The sequence below is a fragment of the Euphorbia lathyris genome, chromosome 2 (genome assembly GCF_963576675.1).
Source record: "Euphorbia lathyris chromosome 2, ddEupLath1.1, whole genome shotgun sequence".
Classification (NCBI taxonomy): Eukaryota; Viridiplantae; Streptophyta; class Magnoliopsida; order Malpighiales; family Euphorbiaceae; genus Euphorbia; species Euphorbia lathyris.
In genome coordinates, this window is record NC_088911.1 from 137,184,894 (window position 1) to 137,204,038 (window position 19,145).

The 19,145-nt window shown below is 36.7% G+C and overlaps 1 protein-coding gene across 1 annotated transcript; it reads right to left on the minus strand.

The window, feature by feature from the left end:
- Positions 1-8,029: 8,029 nt before the first annotated feature.
- Positions 8,030-17,175, minus strand: LOC136220065 (FIP1[V]-like protein). Its single transcript, XM_066007742.1, has 9 exons — positions 16,490-17,175; positions 15,669-15,880; positions 15,236-15,362; positions 14,581-14,649; positions 14,377-14,478; positions 14,165-14,266; positions 13,883-14,073; positions 10,966-12,724; positions 8,030-8,864 (listed from the first exon to the last, which is right to left on the minus strand). The coding sequence occupies exons 1-9, from the start codon at positions 16,967-16,969 to the stop codon at positions 8,334-8,336; spliced, it is 3,573 nt and encodes a 1,190-aa protein (XP_065863814.1). The 5' UTR covers positions 16,970-17,175; the 3' UTR covers positions 8,030-8,333.
- Positions 17,176-19,145: the final 1,970 nt, after the last annotated feature.

Consider the following 19,145-nt stretch of genomic DNA (forward strand, 5'->3'; position numbering starts at 1 on the left):
TCCATTAATTTTAATATTGCAAAACGCTAATTGAAAAAGCTCCTAAAAAGAGCTTTTTCTAAATTACTGTTTTCATCCTAAAACTCTCTCCACCAAACACTCCAATCAGCGGTTTCAGTAGTCAAACCGCTAAAGTTGGTTAAAACCGGTCTTTTTATCCCAAAACGCTTTTTACCAAACAGAACCTATGTCTTTTTTTCTACGACTTCATGGTAGTTCAATGAGCCAATCTATATAATGATAAATCAAAACTCTTCTATTTTTCGATGAAGTAAAATATGACAACACTTATATATAGACGATAACGGCTCATATAATGAGACACACAACCACCTACAAAAGAAAAAAAAAACAGAAAACTATAAATAAAAAAGAAACGACAAAATCTAATACAATAGATCAATAAAAAAAAAGTATTCAAAGAAGAGACTTAACAAAAGAAAATTTCAAAACCTTAAAAAAAAGATTTTTTTTATAGTTAGGTTTAAATAGCTATATTAGTATAATTTTGTTGGTTTTTATGGTTGAAAATTTTAATTCAGTTCTTTTTTTTAAGGCTTAATACATCGTTTGCCCTTTGAATTTGTCCAAAAAGTTTGATTGATCCCTAAACTTTCAAAATATCCCGCTAGCCCCCTGAGCTTGCATAAAATGCTCAGTTAGCTCCATGAACTTGCATAAAACGTAATCAATTAATCACTCCATTGTAAAAGAGTAAGTTAAATGCGAAATATATGTTGTACGTGCCTTAGAAAATTATTACATAATTCACAAAATAGATTAAAACATGTTAAAAATGAAGTTCTTATTTGTTTAGTTATAAAACATTTTCTTCTCTAATATTAGAATCGCATACCCTAACCTTGGTCGTTTTGTTTTTTTAAGATGCGTGCAACACATCTTCCATGTTTAACTTACTTTTTACAATCGAGTGATTAATTGATTACATTTTACGCAAGTTTAGGGAGCTAATTGAACATTTTATACAAATTCAGGCCTATCGAGACACTTTGAAAGTTCAGGGAGTCAACTAAGTTTTTAGGACAAGTCAAAGCCCTTCTCGAGTGAGTTTCGCTTGTCCCCGTCACTACGAAAGGGTCGGTCAATAGTATAGCTCTTTCTTTGCCGGGTCTCCTTTCGAAGTAAAGGCCTTCGCATTCCTAATCTGGTAGGGCCGGACGGCTTTGTTTGCCCCAGCTTGGCAGGGCTCAACTAGGCTGATTTGAGAAAGAAGGCCAAAAGACAGGCAGATCCGGCTCCATAATTTGTGGATAAATCGAAATTTTCCTTAAATCTTTAAATCTAAAGAAGGAATAACAAAAAATGCATTCATTTCTATTATGGGACAAATAATGTATTAAGCCTTTTCTTATTAAATAAACAAGACAATATCTTCCTAACCTTCCTAAGTTGTCCAAATACTGCAACTGACCTTTCGAATTTAGACTTGTGATAACTAATCCCCCAACTTGTTTATTTGGAACAAATAACTGTTAGAAGTTTCTTATTTGGAACAAATAACCTCTATTTCTAAAAAAACATTCACCATAATATTATATCAGAAATAAAAGATTTTCAAAATATCGGTTGCTACATCTAACTAATCTACTATACATTATATTTGAGAAGTTATTTATTCAAATAAACAAATTTAAAGCATTACTCCTCACAACTCTAAATTTGGAAAGTCAGTTCCATTGCTGAGATAACTTGGTGGCTGGAAAGATAGTAAGCTAATAAACAACTAATAATAAATGTAAGGATAAGAAAACATCTCTTTCGTTTTGATATGGTAAAAATTAAAATTAAACTGAAAAAAAAATTGCAAGTAAAATTGGTGGGGGCGTTTGGTAATTGTGTCCTCAGAAGTGACTGGCTCAAGAGTGGCCACGTTAGTTCACATTTCATGTGGCCTAGTGAGTCTAGCTGGCAGATTGTTTGACACGTGGAAGCCTTTTGCTGGTGGGAAATCATAGCTCTATCAAGGACGACAAGCTCACCTATCAAATCAATTCCTTTTCCATCTTCTTTTTTAGTTTATTTATGTGATTATTTGGATCAAATATCCAATGAAATCTAAATATTTTAAGGTGTTTTTTTTTTTTTAAATGAAATCTCATATTATTACTAGCTTGAAAAATATTGATCTTTACAAAGAATGTCTGTTAACATGCAAGCCGTGCAATGGTATGGACCACATTATTCGCTAATCTAGGTGCAAAAACAACACAATGCTCAGAACTTTGAGAAATTAGCTTTCGACAATCCTGTATTATAGTACCAAACTCTGAGATATCAATTGTATCCGAATTAAACGCATCAGCAACTTGTTTTGCATCCACTTCAAAAATAACATGTGATAACCTCAACGATAGTACCCATTGAACCGAATTCCGGAGAGCAATTGCTTCGGCAATTTTTGGACTAAGAATTCCGTCGATCCAGGTACTCATCCATGTAATTCCCTCTCCATCGTTGTTCCGAATAATTGCCCCAGAACCACTTCGACCAGACGCAGTGAAGATGGCGGCGTCCAAATTACATTTAACGAAACCCACTTCCGGTCTCTTCCACCGCTCATAAGACCGATCAAGTCCCGATCCGCTCATCCTGTCCCTACCACGTCTTAACCGGACAGCACGCCACTCAGATAGAAAATTCAAGTCCTTCTTAACAGCACGAACAGCCAAGTCCGTTTTTTGATTCCATACCATCTGGTTTCTCTGTCCCCAAATCGACCACAATAGCACCGCCTTCCTGCATACCAAATCTGCTGGATCTGTTCTGATGATATCAAAAAACTATTCATCAATCCGATTCCACTCACCTTCCAGCGGAATAAGATTAGCCGCACTCCAACAATCCTTAGCAAACGGGCACTCCACAAAGAGATGCCAACCAAATTCAACTTCACCATCACAAAGAGTACAATTTAAAGGTAAATCTATATGTCTTTCGAATAATCGATACTTCGTAGGAAGCCAGTTATTGCACAATCTCCATACGAACATTAACAGCTTTGGAGGGAGATCCAAATTCCATAACCTCTTCCAATCGTACCTCACTTCCTGTTCAGAACGACTATTCTTTAGGATGTGATACCCAGACTTCGATGTGTATAACCCATTTTTAGTGAAATGCCAGATCATATTATCTTCAAAATTAAACATTGAAGTACTCATACTAAGAATCAGATCTGCTTCCTCCTTGATAAACCAGTTCAGAACTTTCCCCCTATCCCAAATTTTACTTCCCGATATCCACAGATCACAGACTTTAGCCTCCTCCCTTCCACTCACAACATTTGACCTTACCCGGAAGTCCTCATCCCGTATCAACCACGGGTCAGTCCAGATTCTGACTCGATCACCCGTCCCGATACGCCATCTAAGCCCCTTTCTCAACATATCGATTGAACTCCAGATGCTACGCCAAATATGGCTAGGATTAGAACCAAGATCAGCATTTAGAAAAATACCATGTGGGAAGTACCTTGCTTTGAGAATACGGCTTACCAAAGCATCGGGCTGATTTAGTATCTTCCAACCCTGCTTACCCAGTAGAGATATATTATACTCATGCAGATCTTTATACCCTAAGCCACCCTTCTCCTTTGATGAACTTAACTTCTGCCACCTACACCAGTGAATGTTTTTAACGCCATTTTCTTTCGTACCCCACCAATACGAGTTCATCATTTTCTCCAACTCTTCACAAGTCGATTTGGGTAGTAGAAAAACACTCATGCAAAAAGTAGGTAAAGCTTGTGCAACAAAATGCAGCAGTACGCCCTTTCCTGCAGAGGATAAAAAATTCATACTCCAAGAATTGATTTTTTTTTCCGCATTCTCTCCTTAATAAAACCAAAGATGGCTTTTTTAGACTTCCCAATTAGAGAAGGTAAGCCTAAATATCTACCAGTATCCAACTCGGAATAAACATGAAGTTTGTCGCAAATAGCTTCCCGCAAATCTATGCTGACATTCGGGCTAAAAAAGATACCTGATTTTGACAGATTAATTGCTTGCCCTGAAGCCCTCTCATGTTGATTCAGAATGTCCACCACTTTTTGAGCTTCAATCAAATCAGCCCCGAAAAACAAAAAGCTATCATCTGCGAACAGCAAGTGAGAAACCCTGGGAGCTCCTCTACAAATCCGACATCCATTAATCTCCCCGTTTGCCTCAGCTTTCTGAATAATTTGTGATAATACCTCCACACATAATAAGAATAGATAGGGAGATAATGGATCCCCTTGTCTCAGACCTCTCCCATGCATGATCGGACCATTTAGAGGGCCATTCACAGAAACAGAGTATGAAACAGTAGTCACACAAAGCATCATCCAGTCAATCCAATCCTCATGAAAACCCATCTGCTGCATAACTGCTTTAAGGAATCCCCAATAGACCCTATCGTATGCCTTACTGATATCAATTTTAAGAGCAACTTCACCACCCCTGCCCCTATTCTTCCTTTTCATGTAGTGTAAAGATTCGAAAGCAATAATAACATTGTCAACAAGAGACCTCCCCGGAACAAACGCCGGTTGGTTCTCAAAAATGATGTTTGGGAGGCAAACTTTGAGTCTATTAGCCAGTACTTTTGCCATAATCTTGTAGAGAACATTACAGAGGGCGATTGGTCTTAATTCAGTCATCAGCTTTGGATTCTCGCACTTAGGAATTAACACAATGATTGAATCATTAAGATGAGCAGGGAACTCCTTTTTTCTCAAGCCATTCTTTACAAGCAAGGAATATCTCATGACCAATGAAAGGCCAAAAGTGCTGGAAAAACTCGGGATTTAATCCATCCGGCCCTAGCGATTTATTCGGTTGAATAGAGAAAACCGCAGTCTTGAATTCCTCAAAAATAAAAGGAGCAGTTAATGCTTTATTCATGTCTTCCGTCACTAAACGAGGCAAGATATTGACAGACTGATAATCAGCGACAAGTGATGGTTGGAACAGCTTGGTAAAATAGGAGATAACAATCTGCTCAATTCCCGCAATATCGGTCGTTTTCAACCCCTCATCGCTGATCAAATTAGTAATACGGTTTCTAGCCTTCCGACTCCTAACAGAAGCATGGAAAAATGCGTATTTCTGTCGCCATCCTCCAACCAGAAATTCTTCGCACGTTGCTTCCAAAATTTCTCCTCTACTTCGAGCCAATAATCCAGATTTCTACGTATAGCTTCGAACCGTTTAACTGATAAGCCGTCAGTTTTCTCACTAAGTTTCTTTAACTGCTTCTCACAATTCCGAATCTTACCAGTAAACCTTGCTTTAAGATTTCGACCCCATTTATCCATAGCATCAGAGCAGGTGGATAATTTTGCCAACACCGAAGCTGCCCCTCCAGCAGCCCATTGTCCGCGCACAAAATCAGTAAACCCCGCTTCACACAGCCAAGCTTGTTCAAACCTGAACCGCTTGTGTAAAACACGGTGTGGTCTAATTTCTAATTCAAGAAGCAAAGGTGAATGGTCCGAATAAGTAGAGATAAGAACAGAAATACACGCCCCGGGAAAGCGATCAAACCACCTTGCCGTCGCAAAACCACGATCCAACCTTTCCCTAATCCAAGCTGCAGTTCCACGACTTCGTTCCTAAGTAAAACAACCACCTTGCATCTGGACTTCACTCAAACCTGTATTCTCGATGACTTCTGCAAAATTCCTCATGAGATACGAGGGATAAGCATTACCACCCTTCTTTTCCTCGCTTTTGAGGATGCAATTGAAATCCCCAATATACAAGGTAGGTAAAATGGACACCTCTGACACCGAAGCTAGAAGAGCCCAAGAATCAGCATGTCTATTTCTATCGGCAAAACCATAGAAGCCGATCAATCTCCAACTACCCCTTACATAATCCATCACTTCCATTTCAATGTGATGATCCGAAAAGCTTACAACATTCAAGTCCCAATTTGACTTCCACATAACAGCCAAACCACCACTCCTCCCCGTACAATCAACCGAAAACATATTCTGGAAATTAAATTTCTTCTTCAAGTTATCAATTCTCTTATTCTGAACTAAAGTCTCCATTAAAAACACCAAGGTGGGATTATGAGTTCTTAGTAACCCATTGAGTGCCCGAACTGCCCGGGGGTTTCCCAAACCCCGACAGTTCCAACTTAAGCAACTCATTGGAGCCGGCGGGTCTGATTCTCAGACCTCGCCGAAACAATCTTCGAAGAGTGGACTTGATCCTTTGGTAAAGAAGAAGAACTCTCGTTAATAGTACCTGTAACCTGTTTTTCCTTCGCAATATCATTCAGACCTTCCTTCCCAGTACTCAGGATTTCCTCTTCTTGCCCCTCCCGCCTTCTCTTCCGATCATCTTGTAATTTCAGCTCCTCCTCTTCATCTATACTCTGTTCTACCTCCATATCCTCTCTATTTAGAGAGCTCTGGATCACAGGTTGAATTCGTTTCCCTAAACTGATCAGCTTCATGCGTAATGCTTCTGACCTAGAGTGTTTAAAAACAGTTCCCTGAAAGTTTGGATTATGAAAATTGCCTCCATGATCCCTTGTTGACTCCACTCTTGCTACAATGCTACTTGGATCACGGAGCCATTTTGAGTTTGGTTGACCCCTCCTCTACGCAAAGGTGCTTTGAGCCATTCCCCCCATTCACGCTTCAGGTCGGTTGCTGGTACTCAAAAATTTATTTCACATGTTCTTTCAGTATGACCCATCAGACCACAAAGATAGCAGAAAATTGTTAAGCGTTCATATTTGAAAGTAAGATAAGACCACTCTGTTTCTGATCTCCTAAATTTCTTGACCCTTTTCAGTGGTAATTTGGTATCAATACGAACTTTGATTCTCATAAATTGTCTGCACATCCCAGAATTATTTATGAAATCGTATTCTAGAAAGATTCCAATCGAATTTCCTATATGTCTACCAATATTTTCAGCCATCATTCCCACGGGAAGTTCAAACACCTGAACCCAAAAATCAATCCAGTCTAGGTTTACTTCCTCAGGTGCTTTTCCAATTGGCCATTCATGAAGAACCAAAAGGTGATTGTCAAACGACCACGGCCCTCCAACAAGCACACGGTCCCGATCAAACAAATGAAAGAATTCAAAAATGAACAAATTATTGTTTAATTCAGTAATCGCAATTCCCCTACCCGGTTGCCACAGATCAGCCAATCTTGATTTCATTGCAATCACATTTAATTGTCTAGCAGTAAGGAAACGACCTACAAGGAACATACCTTTATTTCTGTCATCCACTACTGTAGTACTGCCGGAGAAATCCAGGGGTTCTCCTTGTTCCGTATTGAGTAGCGATAGTTGTAGAAGTTCACCATCCATTCTTGCGATAATCGGCGATAAAATCCAGCCAAAAAAGCAGAGTGACCAGAAATTGAGGCAGATCGAAATATCTGGAGGAAAGACTCCGACAAGAAGACGCAGAGTAAAAGGACTTCAAGGAAATTGGTGATAAAGTCGAAATTGCCGGAGAAAAGACTCCGACGAGCGGAGGAAAAAAGGTAGAAAACAAGAAAAGACACTCCTACGAAAAGAGAACTCTCTTACGAGCAGAGACGACCAGATTGAATCTGCAAAATGAATTTAAATATTTTAAGGTGTTGTTATACCCAGCCTTGAATTTCCACCCCTCGTCCCGTGAAAAGACAAAAATGTCACTCCAGAAGTTTTGGATGGGCAAAGGTTTTTTTTTCCATCCTAACACGCCTTGCGGTCAATAATGCTCAAGTCCCCTTTAACACGATCGATAATGCTCAAGTCCGCTTGACAGGTTTGAGGTTTGATTCCCCACTCCTAAGACTCGAACCTGTGACCTCTTGGTCACACGACAACAACGTTTACCGTTGCGCCAAGGCTCGCCCTCAGTAAACTTTCATGAATATCCACCTAAAAACTTTTCAACAACTAGTTTCATGAATAGTTGACAAATACATCCACGGTTCCGCTCGTTTACAGCCCTAGGTAAACTTTCATGTTGTAAAATAAAAGGTATTGCATTGATACATAGATTATGCACCAAAGTCAAATGGAAATCTCACATAAATTATTATATGCACCAATGTTTCTTCCAAGTATATTTTAGAGCATAGCCTCTGAAAGCATTACTACATTTTATTACATCAAGAAAAAAAATAACTATTGATCAATTCCAATTACTGTTTGAATGACAAAAATGTGATAATTAATCTCACCTATATCGAGCAGCACAATAATCATCGGTAGGTCTGTTACGTCTCAGTTATTCTCTCTTTCTGAAACAAATGCAGAAGACATGGATAATCTGAACAAAAACCAGATGTAATAACAAAAACTTCATCTTCCACCCCACTGCCTTTTTCTGGCTGGCCTTTCTTGTTTCTTTCCGACGGTATCAGCTATCAAATCAGTCAGAACCGAATCGGGTTCCTTTTTCGATCCAATGGGATCCTGGAAACGTTGCCTTCGTCTTTCCATTTTCGCTAATGTGTCCTGTATTCGTTGCTCATCGTAGCCCTTGTCAGTTGCATTTCCGGTGTTAACATTTTCACAGTGAAGTCTCTTCTTCATATTTTGCTTGAGTGCTACACTTTTGATTTCCAGTCTTTCCTCTTTGATCAGTTCCTCGGCTACAATCTGACCTTCCTCGATATCGAAATCCCCATTTCTTGCTGTAACTGGAAACTTATCCTGTAGTTTTCCATCTTTTCCACCATCAAGTTTTGCAATGCTACACTGTGTTGCTCTTCTGGTCTGAGTTCCACTGAAGTCCCTTAAAACTTTCTGCTCCTTGACAAACTTTTGATCCATTAATTCGTGTTTACCATTCGCCATCGAACGTGCAGCACCCAGACGTCTTCCAGAGGACTGCAGAATACAGTTAGTCACATGAAAAACGTTATCCAATTACACTTAACACAAAGGAAAAAGAGAAGATATCAGAGCATATTGCAGCAGAATATAAAATGGGCATATTCCACCGCATAAACTAAGTCCTCGAGGTTCAATTCTCTTCCCCGTGGAATGGGCAAGAAGGCAAGCATCACTCTAATTCAACAATCAACAGAAATCCTGACAAGTTCTCAACAAGAATATCAAGGAATGAACTTAACGAAAGAAACGGAATCTTGCAAAAACGCATGCGAGCCAAACCAAAGAAAGGAAGAGTATTCCTAATATAGAACTATGATGTAGGCAAACATTGTAATACAAAAAAAGACCACTTCGATTCGATGTCACTGCTGTCAAGAAAAACCATGAATGATGCAACTAAGGATAAAATGAACAAAAGATCTACAGCTTGAATGTCATTAAGCAATAAATTAGCAAAGACGATCAATCATGACAGGCATCCCACGTTCTGAAGTAAATTCCACATAGCTTGCAATCTCAAAATGCTGTTTAGACAAATTGAGCATTCATTAGGAGAACAGTATAAGGATCAGAGTATAAGGATCAGAAAATAACTCACTAGAGTTGTCCATTTCTCACAGGTACCATAATAAGCCACTAATGATTATTAGTGCCTCAATAAGAGATACAAAGAGCTCCAATAAGTAGGGGTTTCGAAACAAAATGAAGTTACAGTTGGTGCTTTACTGTCTTCCTCAATTGCAAGATATGGAAAGGGGAAAAGAATGTGTCACAAAAAATGGTACATATAATCAGGAAAAGATGCTAAGGCATCAGGTTAGCTTTCAATTCAAACAACGACTAGACTGCAGCCAGAACACAAATTTACTTCACAGCAACAGTATACAGTATGAAATTAGTAAGGAAGTAAGAAGAAAACATATTTAGATGAACATCCAGGGGAAAAAAACTTCTCCCAACTGGAAAGAAAAGTATTTCAGTTTAAGAAAACTCACAACTTACACTGGTGCAGCAGTTCAAACGTATACACAAGTGATGCAGATACATTGACTTCAAGAACAACGCAGGATTCTAAGAACATAGCATTAAACAGGAAATACAAACTTCCGGGGAAAATAAACCTCAAAAGACAAACAAAAATCATTAACTAGATACAAATGCACTCTCTTAAGGTCTGATATATATCTATCACTTCAACATATAATATAAAGCACAGAAAATGGAAAGTTTCAGGAATAAGAGTACATGAAATCAGTAAAAGTATGTCATAAGAGGGAGCAGAACAGTCATTATCAAGTACCACAAATGAAACCACCAACAGTTACAGTCACATCAATTTCCGACTTTGCAGCAACTGCCTTGTCATTGACTTATTAGGTGGATGCACAAAATAAATAAGTCATTTGTTTATAAAGAGCTACCCTAGAAAGGCCGAACCAATTTTTTTTGCTAAGAGCAGCATCCGGATGAAAACTTCACTAGTTTTCAAGGTATATTGTTCTTTGCCTTTTCCTACTAAATTACAAAGACAGCAATAGCATTGACTTTCTGGACCTAGTTGCCCACCTTTGTACCCTTGTAACCTATACATCAAATCCCAAGACATACTAGTCCAAATGAAAAATGTTTTCCTGACAGTATATCAGAAAAATAAATCATCCCTTAACCTCCAAATGGCTCAACAAAAACAAGAACTATGATATTTCACTTCTAAATTTTATGCTAACCTTCAGAGAATGGCAAGGTGCTAACAGAATAATTAACCACAGACTAAGAACTATAGGTACTAGTTAGACAATGTAAGATTAATAAAAAAAAAAATATATATGTTGAAGAATATGTATGTTTCTTTAGCTTGAATGCCAATCAATCGAGAATGTGATTGATGATGACTGAGCCTGTGACTCTGTGAGAACTTCAAAAATCAGACTAAACTGAAAAGGAATTGCGATGCGAAGAGAGATGGAAAGACAAATAATAAGATGGCATTAAAAAGAATAACAAAGACTCGCTTGTAACAGGACTCGCTCGTAACTGGAGCACTTGTACATAAAGTTACAATTATACAAGGTTTTGATAGTCTCTCCAAGTTTACCTTTCCTTCCCCATAAATCAAGCCAACTGGACTATTGTACCTGCAGGCTGTCCGATCATGCTCACCTCTATATGTCATATGAGGTTTTCTACTAGGAAAGGAAGCATTAGTTTCTCCTTCAAATATTTTGTATCTATGCCCCTCCGACTGTATAACTGAAGCGGTATAACCATTGGTAGATCTGTAATTAGACTGAAACCTTTCATGTCTAAAAGTATTTTCATATGAACCTGATGACCGATAAGATATATTATCTTGCTGCTTCAAAATGGATTCACATTCTACTTGATGCAATACCCTAGATTTCCAACTGTATTTTTTCCACCCTCTATAAGCCTGATCATCAGTATAAACAATATCACCTTCTACATTATCATAATCATTGTAATTTTCAACGAAATCACTTTCCCTGAATCTTTCACTATCTAATTCTTGCCCATATCTGTCAGGTAATCTGGGGTCACAAATGTCACTTCTTGGTGACATCTTATTCCTCAACCTTCCGTTATTGGCTGCATAAGATTCTCTGTGAGGCCAATAGGACACATTATGATCATCGAGATCCCAATGCTCATCTTCAATTTCCATACACCACGAATTTTCCAGATTCATTGGGGGCCTGTAACCATATCTATCTCTTCTTTCACGGAGATATGCTTCTCTCCCAACAGAAGGAACATGCTTTTCATACTTTTCATTGAAGGACTCCTTTTCCGAGTTGAACATAACCGACCTCCCATACTTATGTAGCATAGCATAGTCCTCATTTTTATGATCAAGCAAAAAAACGTCATCATTGGTTTGCTTCCCAGACTCAATTCTGTCCCTCTTTCTTCTCCTTTGAATGTTAGTATCATTGAGATTCTTGTACTTGGAATGGAATCTCCTCGACTGTCCATAAGTGAGAGAACTCATGCCCCTAGGAGAGAGAACTCTTTCACCAGAATCCCAATCTTTACTCAAGCCATCTCTATCATCTAACCAAATACGTCTTTCATGAAAGTTTTCCTCAGTCCAGTTCCTTCTCTGACATGGCTCTACTTCATTCCTAAAGCTCTGATTATATCTTAAATGGGGATATTTTCCGTGAAGATCCTGAGTATGGACTTCGGCGAACTTTTCATCACTGTAAATACCAGAAAATTCTCTCCGCTGATCACATGAGAAATCGTGCCTATTATGATAACCAAAATCGTTTAGCCTTTCCATCTGTCTGCATTTATCAATGGATAAATTATCCCTATACATGGGAAAGGCATAACTATCGATATCAGGGTGTGTCTTCCCTTGAGAAACATTGTGAAGTCTCCTGTTCTGCTGCCTCCTCCCTTCCCAAATGGGACTTCTACGCCTAGAAAAGTGTTGGCGATTATCTTGTTTCTTCTTGACAACATTGCTTTTAGGGCTCTTACAGTCAGATGCGTCTGATTCAAGTAGCTTAGCACCAGAAGATTGCCTACTTAAAAGTCTATGAGATGCTTCAGGTAAGTTATACACAGTATCTTGGGATGACTCTGACTCGCTTTCAGAACAGGATAGCGTCAGGCTAAAATGACTACGATCTCCAACTGATACTTCTATCTCGGTCAGCTGTTGATCTGGCTTGCAAATAGTCCTGCCATTTTCTTCCTCCACCTTCTCCACAGTTTCAGTGGCTTCAGCAATTCCTTTTGAAGTTTGAGCATTCACCTTATGGTTTTTGTCAGGATTATCAGGAGCAAGATTCATTTTATTAGACTCTGCCACTGGCAGGGGAAACCTGTTCACATAAAATACATATTTCGTTAGTGGCTCAAGAGAAAATTGTGGAAAACTAAATCAAAGTATACTTCTATATCATCAACCCATATAGAGTGCAAATGTTATGGGCCCATGAATAGGATCACGTCACAGGTCTTTTCACAAGAAAATCCTTGATTTCCCTTGCTTTTTCTGTTTTTCGAATCGCTTATTTGAAGCTCAATTTGGTGATTTGTAAGAGATCACCCTAACTCCCTAATTCTGAATTTTCTCAAGATTAATGATTGATATCTTATTGAAAAGTTAGTGCCTCTTATAGGAGACATAAAACATTACATTAGGAAAGAGTTCTTACTTAGGAAAATGGCTAGGATAATTTTTTCCTAAAATAAAAAACTACTATAACTATATCCAAATAAGATATTAGTGCTAATTGCTAAAAGACAATATTACCTAAATAGTTATGATAAAGTAAATCTGCCTAAATAATAGGAAAATAATGTTAACTTGGTCTCTTATAACAGCAAAGTGAGAAGTTGGGATAAAAATCATCCTTGACTTTGTATTGATTAAACAAATAAAAATTTGAATCTATTTTTATTTCAATTAAATTACATTAAAAGCAAAAGGTTTTTCTTTGAAAAAGAACACTTCATTATTAGTATCACTACCATCGTCACATGGAAAGATAGGGTGTGCGTGTTATGGGCCCACGAATAGGATCTCGTCACAGGTCCTTTCACAAGTAAATCCTTGATTTCCCTTGCTTTTCATGTTCTTTGAATCGCCTATACTTGAAACTCAACTTGGTGATTTGTAAGAGATCACCCTAACTCCCTAATTCTGAATTTTCAGAAGATCAACGATTCCATTCTTATTGAAAAGTTGCTGCCTCTAATAGGAGACATAAAGACATTATGTTAGGAAAGAGTTCTTACTTAGGAAAATACTATTTAGGAAAATGACTAGAATATATTTTCCTAGAATAAAATACTACTATAACTGTCTAAATAAGATAATATTGCCTAAATAATTATGATAAAGTAATCTGCCTAAAATATAGGAAAATAATGTTAACTTGATCTCTTTCCATAACATTATGCCACAATTATATAAGAGAAATGTTGTGTAACTGGATTTTAGATATAGGATATCAGGACCAGTGTTTAATTATTACCCCTTCATGGAAGAAGACCTAACATCTCCCAATGATTCATCTGCACTGGAACTATCACAATCTTTGTCATCTTTAGTATCATCCACATTTAAATTCCTAACAGTTGATGCTCCAAGACCAACATCCTCTACATGGTCAAATTTGTCCTCACTGGAGCCAGAGCAAATCTCTCCAGGATCTTGCACATTGATCTGCTCCAAAAAATACATTATTACATTAAGCATTCAAATAATGGTTAACATTACAAAAGTACAGAAAATTTATATACCAACAATATTATACCTGTATCACAACATCAGAATCCCAAGTTCGTGGACGCCTTACATCCATTTTAGATTGCCGTTCACCAGAGCCATCTTCAACCTGAATTGCTCTGCCTTTTGGCTGAACAAATTACATAAGTCACCACTATAAATAAACTACTACAGGCATCAGGTGGAAACAAATTCAACAAAAATGCATATCAGGAGGAGTACGCAGGAATTTGAAGTTACCAATCCCAACAGCCTCTTTCCAATATCTGCAAATTTTGATGAAGATCCAGCTTGAGCAATACCTTCAGGTGCTGTCCCACTCTCAGGTCTAACATCAGAAGCCTTGTTTTTCACAAAGGCAATATAATTGAAATCCAATACCTCACATCATTCGACAAACAAAAGCATCTATAATCATCTAGAAAGACTGAAAAAAATACTCACCTCAGTAAGGTGTGAAAAGTCGTGATTGTGGAACCTCTTATGCAAATACAACTGTTGTCGCAATTGCTCCTACAATTAAAAGAAAGCAAAGTTCAGAGAGCTCTATTTCATGTGAAATATAATCACAAACTGTCAGATATTAATATAAAAAGTTATTATTGGGCCTTAACTATCCGTTTAAGCTTTTAGTTCAATTGGTTCCATACATGGTATTGATCTAGTGTTTGAATCCTGGCAATCCCATTTGTTGATTAAATTCAACACAGGAAATGGGCCTGTGTTGTACATGCTTCAAGCCCAAGGGGCATTCCTATGTGGGGTGTGTCAGATATTAATATAAAAGCTACTATTGGGCCTTAACTATCAGCTTAAGCTTTTGGTTCAATTGGTTCCATGACACAAACCATGCACATAAACATTGATAAAAATCCAAGTCCATGGGCTATTTTTCCTGGTTTCTAAACCTTGAGAGCCTATCACATCCCAAGCATGTCTTATTTGGTGATTCCCCCCTCTTCCCTACCCCAATAATTCAAAGATGCAGCCCTACAGATAAGATGTATGCATTTTTTTATGCTAGAAGGTCAGCAAAAGAATCCACTAGACTGGCAGAACTCAAGCATACATTATTCAGTGAATAGGTACAACAATTTACCAAGGAGATGCAATATTGTTTCCAACTGTCCTCATCAAAACCGAAATTGAAGAAATCAGATATATCTACTCCAGGATACCTCCACCTTTTCTCTTCAAATGCATCAATATTTACATCTAGAATAGTCCTGAAGTAAATAATAAATAAGACGGTTAACTTCCGACCATGAAGGAAATACTTAAAAGACTATCACAGTTAGAAGAATGAAAATGGTTGATCTAATAAACAGCACTATGATTCACCCTTAATTGTCTGCCTTCGCTGCAATCCAACCCAACAAAATATCACACGCACTTGCTCTTGCTTTGATATTCATTTTACTTGATATACAGATTGCTCTCATTTCTTATGCATGCAGGCCAACAACCAAACCTCTAAATAGAAGTAAAGCAACAGGGATGAAAAGAATAAGGATCATGTTGTATTTACTGACCTATTCCATGGAAGTGAGAAACCATATCCACCATGGGATGCAACAAAATTGGTTGCGGAACGAATACTAGGAAGTTGACTTGTGTTTGAGACCTCATGTTGTTTGTATCTGTCATCTTCCCAAGCACCTCTGACAGACTTGGAGGAACATGATGCCACACCAACAGATTCATTAACTTGATTATTTGGAAATAATGATCTAAACTGTTTTAACTGCAATGCAATATAGACTAGGTTATTCACATTTGGAAAGAATATTAAAAAGTAATAAAAGCCAAAAAGAGCATTAGTTTCATGGCTTTATCACGTAAGAAATAAATTAAATAGATTATCTAGTCTGATTGAACAATCCATCTGAAGAAGGAAGGGAGAAAACAGAGAGGCAGAGGAGCATTTGAACTGCTGATGTTAATGGAGGGTCTAAAAGCACCTAGTTAGAAGATCCCTCTATTTTCAAGTACTTTAGTTGCAATGTCTTCAGTTCTGTTAGCTTCTCATGAAATATGAAAGGAAAAAATACTGGATGCTCAATATTTTTCTTTATCTTTATCTCATTCACCAGCTTAACATAATCAAGTTGAACTGATCAGGACATGAAAAAGTATCCAAAATACACAATTAAATGACCAAGGCCATCAAAATCAAGTCAAAATGAAGTAAACAAAATTCCAAGGCTCATAAATTACATGATATCAGTGTGACAGTGTCAAGCACCAAAAACAGAGGGCTTAATTATCCCAAAGGAAGCTTCATGTTAGAAGCTTATAGAAAGCCCACTTCTCATAAAATGAGAATTATGATAATCTCCTCAAAATTCAATACCTTTTGCTGATACTGCGAGTTATAACTATCATTGACTCCATTCCGTTGCTCGCCTCCATGGCCATTGGCACTGGGATTCAATCCATTCTTATCATAACCATTTTTAACACAGGCACCCTCATCCACATCCTCCTCAAGTCCACTTCGATTTCCATTCCTTTCTGCAGCAACTGAAAATCCTTTACAATCCTCATCATTCAGTACTATATTGAAATCATCCTCGCTGTCACTCACATATTCCTCTGTATTGGACGATTTCTCGCAGACTGAATTCAATAACCTAGGATTCTCCTCGTTTGCTCTAGCCTTAACTTGCTTAGCATTGTTATCATATTTACATTCTTCCCCTTTACCTTCTCCTCCCTCCTGTGGTTCTGTGTACAGTTTATCTAATTTAGATACAGAATTGATGGCAGAACTTGCTTGGAATTCAACATCCGCGTATATATCGCCGAAATCATCATCCATCAAATCACCCATTTCTTCGAGGAAACCTGAAATTAAAGGAGTGAATGATGCATCTAAGCTTTTATGGTGTTTTTGGCAAAGAAACTCTATTGAATTACGAATAGAGAGACTAGAGAGAGGAAATGGGGAATGAAATTAGCGACGGATGTGTTTGATAGAGAAGATATTCAAAAGGAAGGGTTCTATTCTTGAGGCTAAGTGCTAAAACCCTACCTTCAAAAAAGTGCTAAAACCCTAATAAAACCTTAAACCCAGACACGGATAGATTAGGTTGGCTTAACGACTATGGAGCTTGAACGACTTGTCGTCTGCTCAAAACTTGGGCTGGTTTAGGTTATCAAGTATGTAGTATTTTAACGTGGAGAGTTCGAAACATTACGTGGATCAGACAATTATCGTGTCCGAGTCGTGTTCTTATCGTGCCATTTTCGGGTTCGTGTTAAAAAGAGTAAATTTAAATCCTACCCAAAAACTTTCATGTCATAATCGTGTTATCTGTTCGGATTAGTGCCAATTTCTGTCGTGTTTTCGGATTAAATGTAATTTTGTTATGCAGATATATTAATGATAACTTTTAAAAATATGAGAAGATATGATACTATTTTAAATACTTTATGTCATTTTTAGATTAGTATATTAACACTAACCATCGAAAATTCCAATAATATTATGTTAGAAGGTCATGTAATAGAGGTTCGAATCGTATTTGCAAGTAATAATTATAATTTTATCATCTTTGTTAATAAAATGATATATAAAAACACGAGGGAATATAAAAATAATTTTAAATATCCGTGTCATTTTCATATTACCATATCAGACCTAAATCAATCCAAAGATTTGCGTATCAGTTTCGCGAGAACCCAAAAATAACACATTACCCACTAAGTTAACTCAAATACTAAAATTACATGTCGATTTCGTATCGTGTAATCAGATCGTGTGTTATTTTACCATCTCTACGTGGTTTGTCGTTCATTAACACAAAATACTAAAGTTTGTTTGGTTTGCGTCCGTAGGTAAAGAAAAAAATCTATAAAGGAAAACAATGGAAAAGGAAATTAATGATTATGTATTTCCTTGATTGGTTCGATTCTGAAAGGGAATGGTATATAAATTTTCTTTGCGACTACAGTAAAACTTCTGTAAATTAATACTCGATAAATTAATAAACTCTTTAAAATAATAATTTTTTTGGTCCCGACTTGGACCAGTTCAAAAAATGATTAATTTTAATAAATTAATAAAATAATAATTTTTCGGAACAACCCTTTATAAATACATTGTATTATTACCTCTATAATTTAATAATTTCTCAAATACATATGGAAATGTATATAAATATACATACTTAGGATAATTTAGCAAAATATAAATCTATAGTATTTTGTTTTTTCTTGAAATTTAAATCTAGTTGAATTTCATCTCTAATTATTCTCCGTGCATTCAAAAGTTTCGGTGTATCCTTATCAAATCGTAACAAAAAAAATGTAATGAGTGGATGATACTATAATTGCTTCATTTCCTTTGATTGGTTCAAAAGTACCGAATCATCCTCAACTTCATCCTCATTTTTGGCATGATTTGAAACAACTACATTCCATATAAATTTACATATAGTAATTTATTAATTATGATACATTGAATATTTTTAACATAAATACAATGAACTTCCAAGTTCAATTAACTTATATAATGCACATTTAATTTCATTTGTTCATTGATTTTAGATAAAAAAAACTTTATTTAAATTAGTAATTTAAAAATTAACTTTAAAAAATTTAAAATCACTCTATAAATTAATAATTATTAATTTATCGATTAAGTAATAACTCTATAAATTAATAAAATTTCATGGTCCTAATATTATTAATTTATAAAAAATTTACTATATTGGTTCAAATAAAAAAATAACTTTGTGAATTTTTTTAACTACAATTTTTATATCTACATATTTTGCATTGTTGATGGAAGCCAACTTGGCCTCCAACAACAAATGTTGGGACAAGAACGTGGGTCTACATAATGGGTGTTCTCGTCCCTTAGTAGAAAAATACATGATACAAAATCGGTATGTAATTTTAGTATTTAGATTTAGCTTAGTAGATAATGTGCATTTTTTTATTGATACGAAATTGACAAACAATATTTTAGATTGGGTTAGACTTGACATGTTAATCCAAAAACG

Coding starts and splice junctions, on each gene's coding strand:
- LOC136220065 (XM_066007742.1), bottom strand. CDS start 16,969: ATGGGTGATTTGATGGATGATGATTTCGGCGATATATACGCGGATGTT. Junction 14,650..15,235: donor AACAATATTGCATCTCCTTG/GTAAATTGTTGT, acceptor TTTTAATTGTAG/GAGCAATTGCGACAACAGTT. Junction 14,267..14,376: donor GAAAGAGGCTGTTGGGATTG/GTAACTTCAAAT, acceptor TAATTTGTTCAG/CCAAAAGGCAGAGCAATTCA.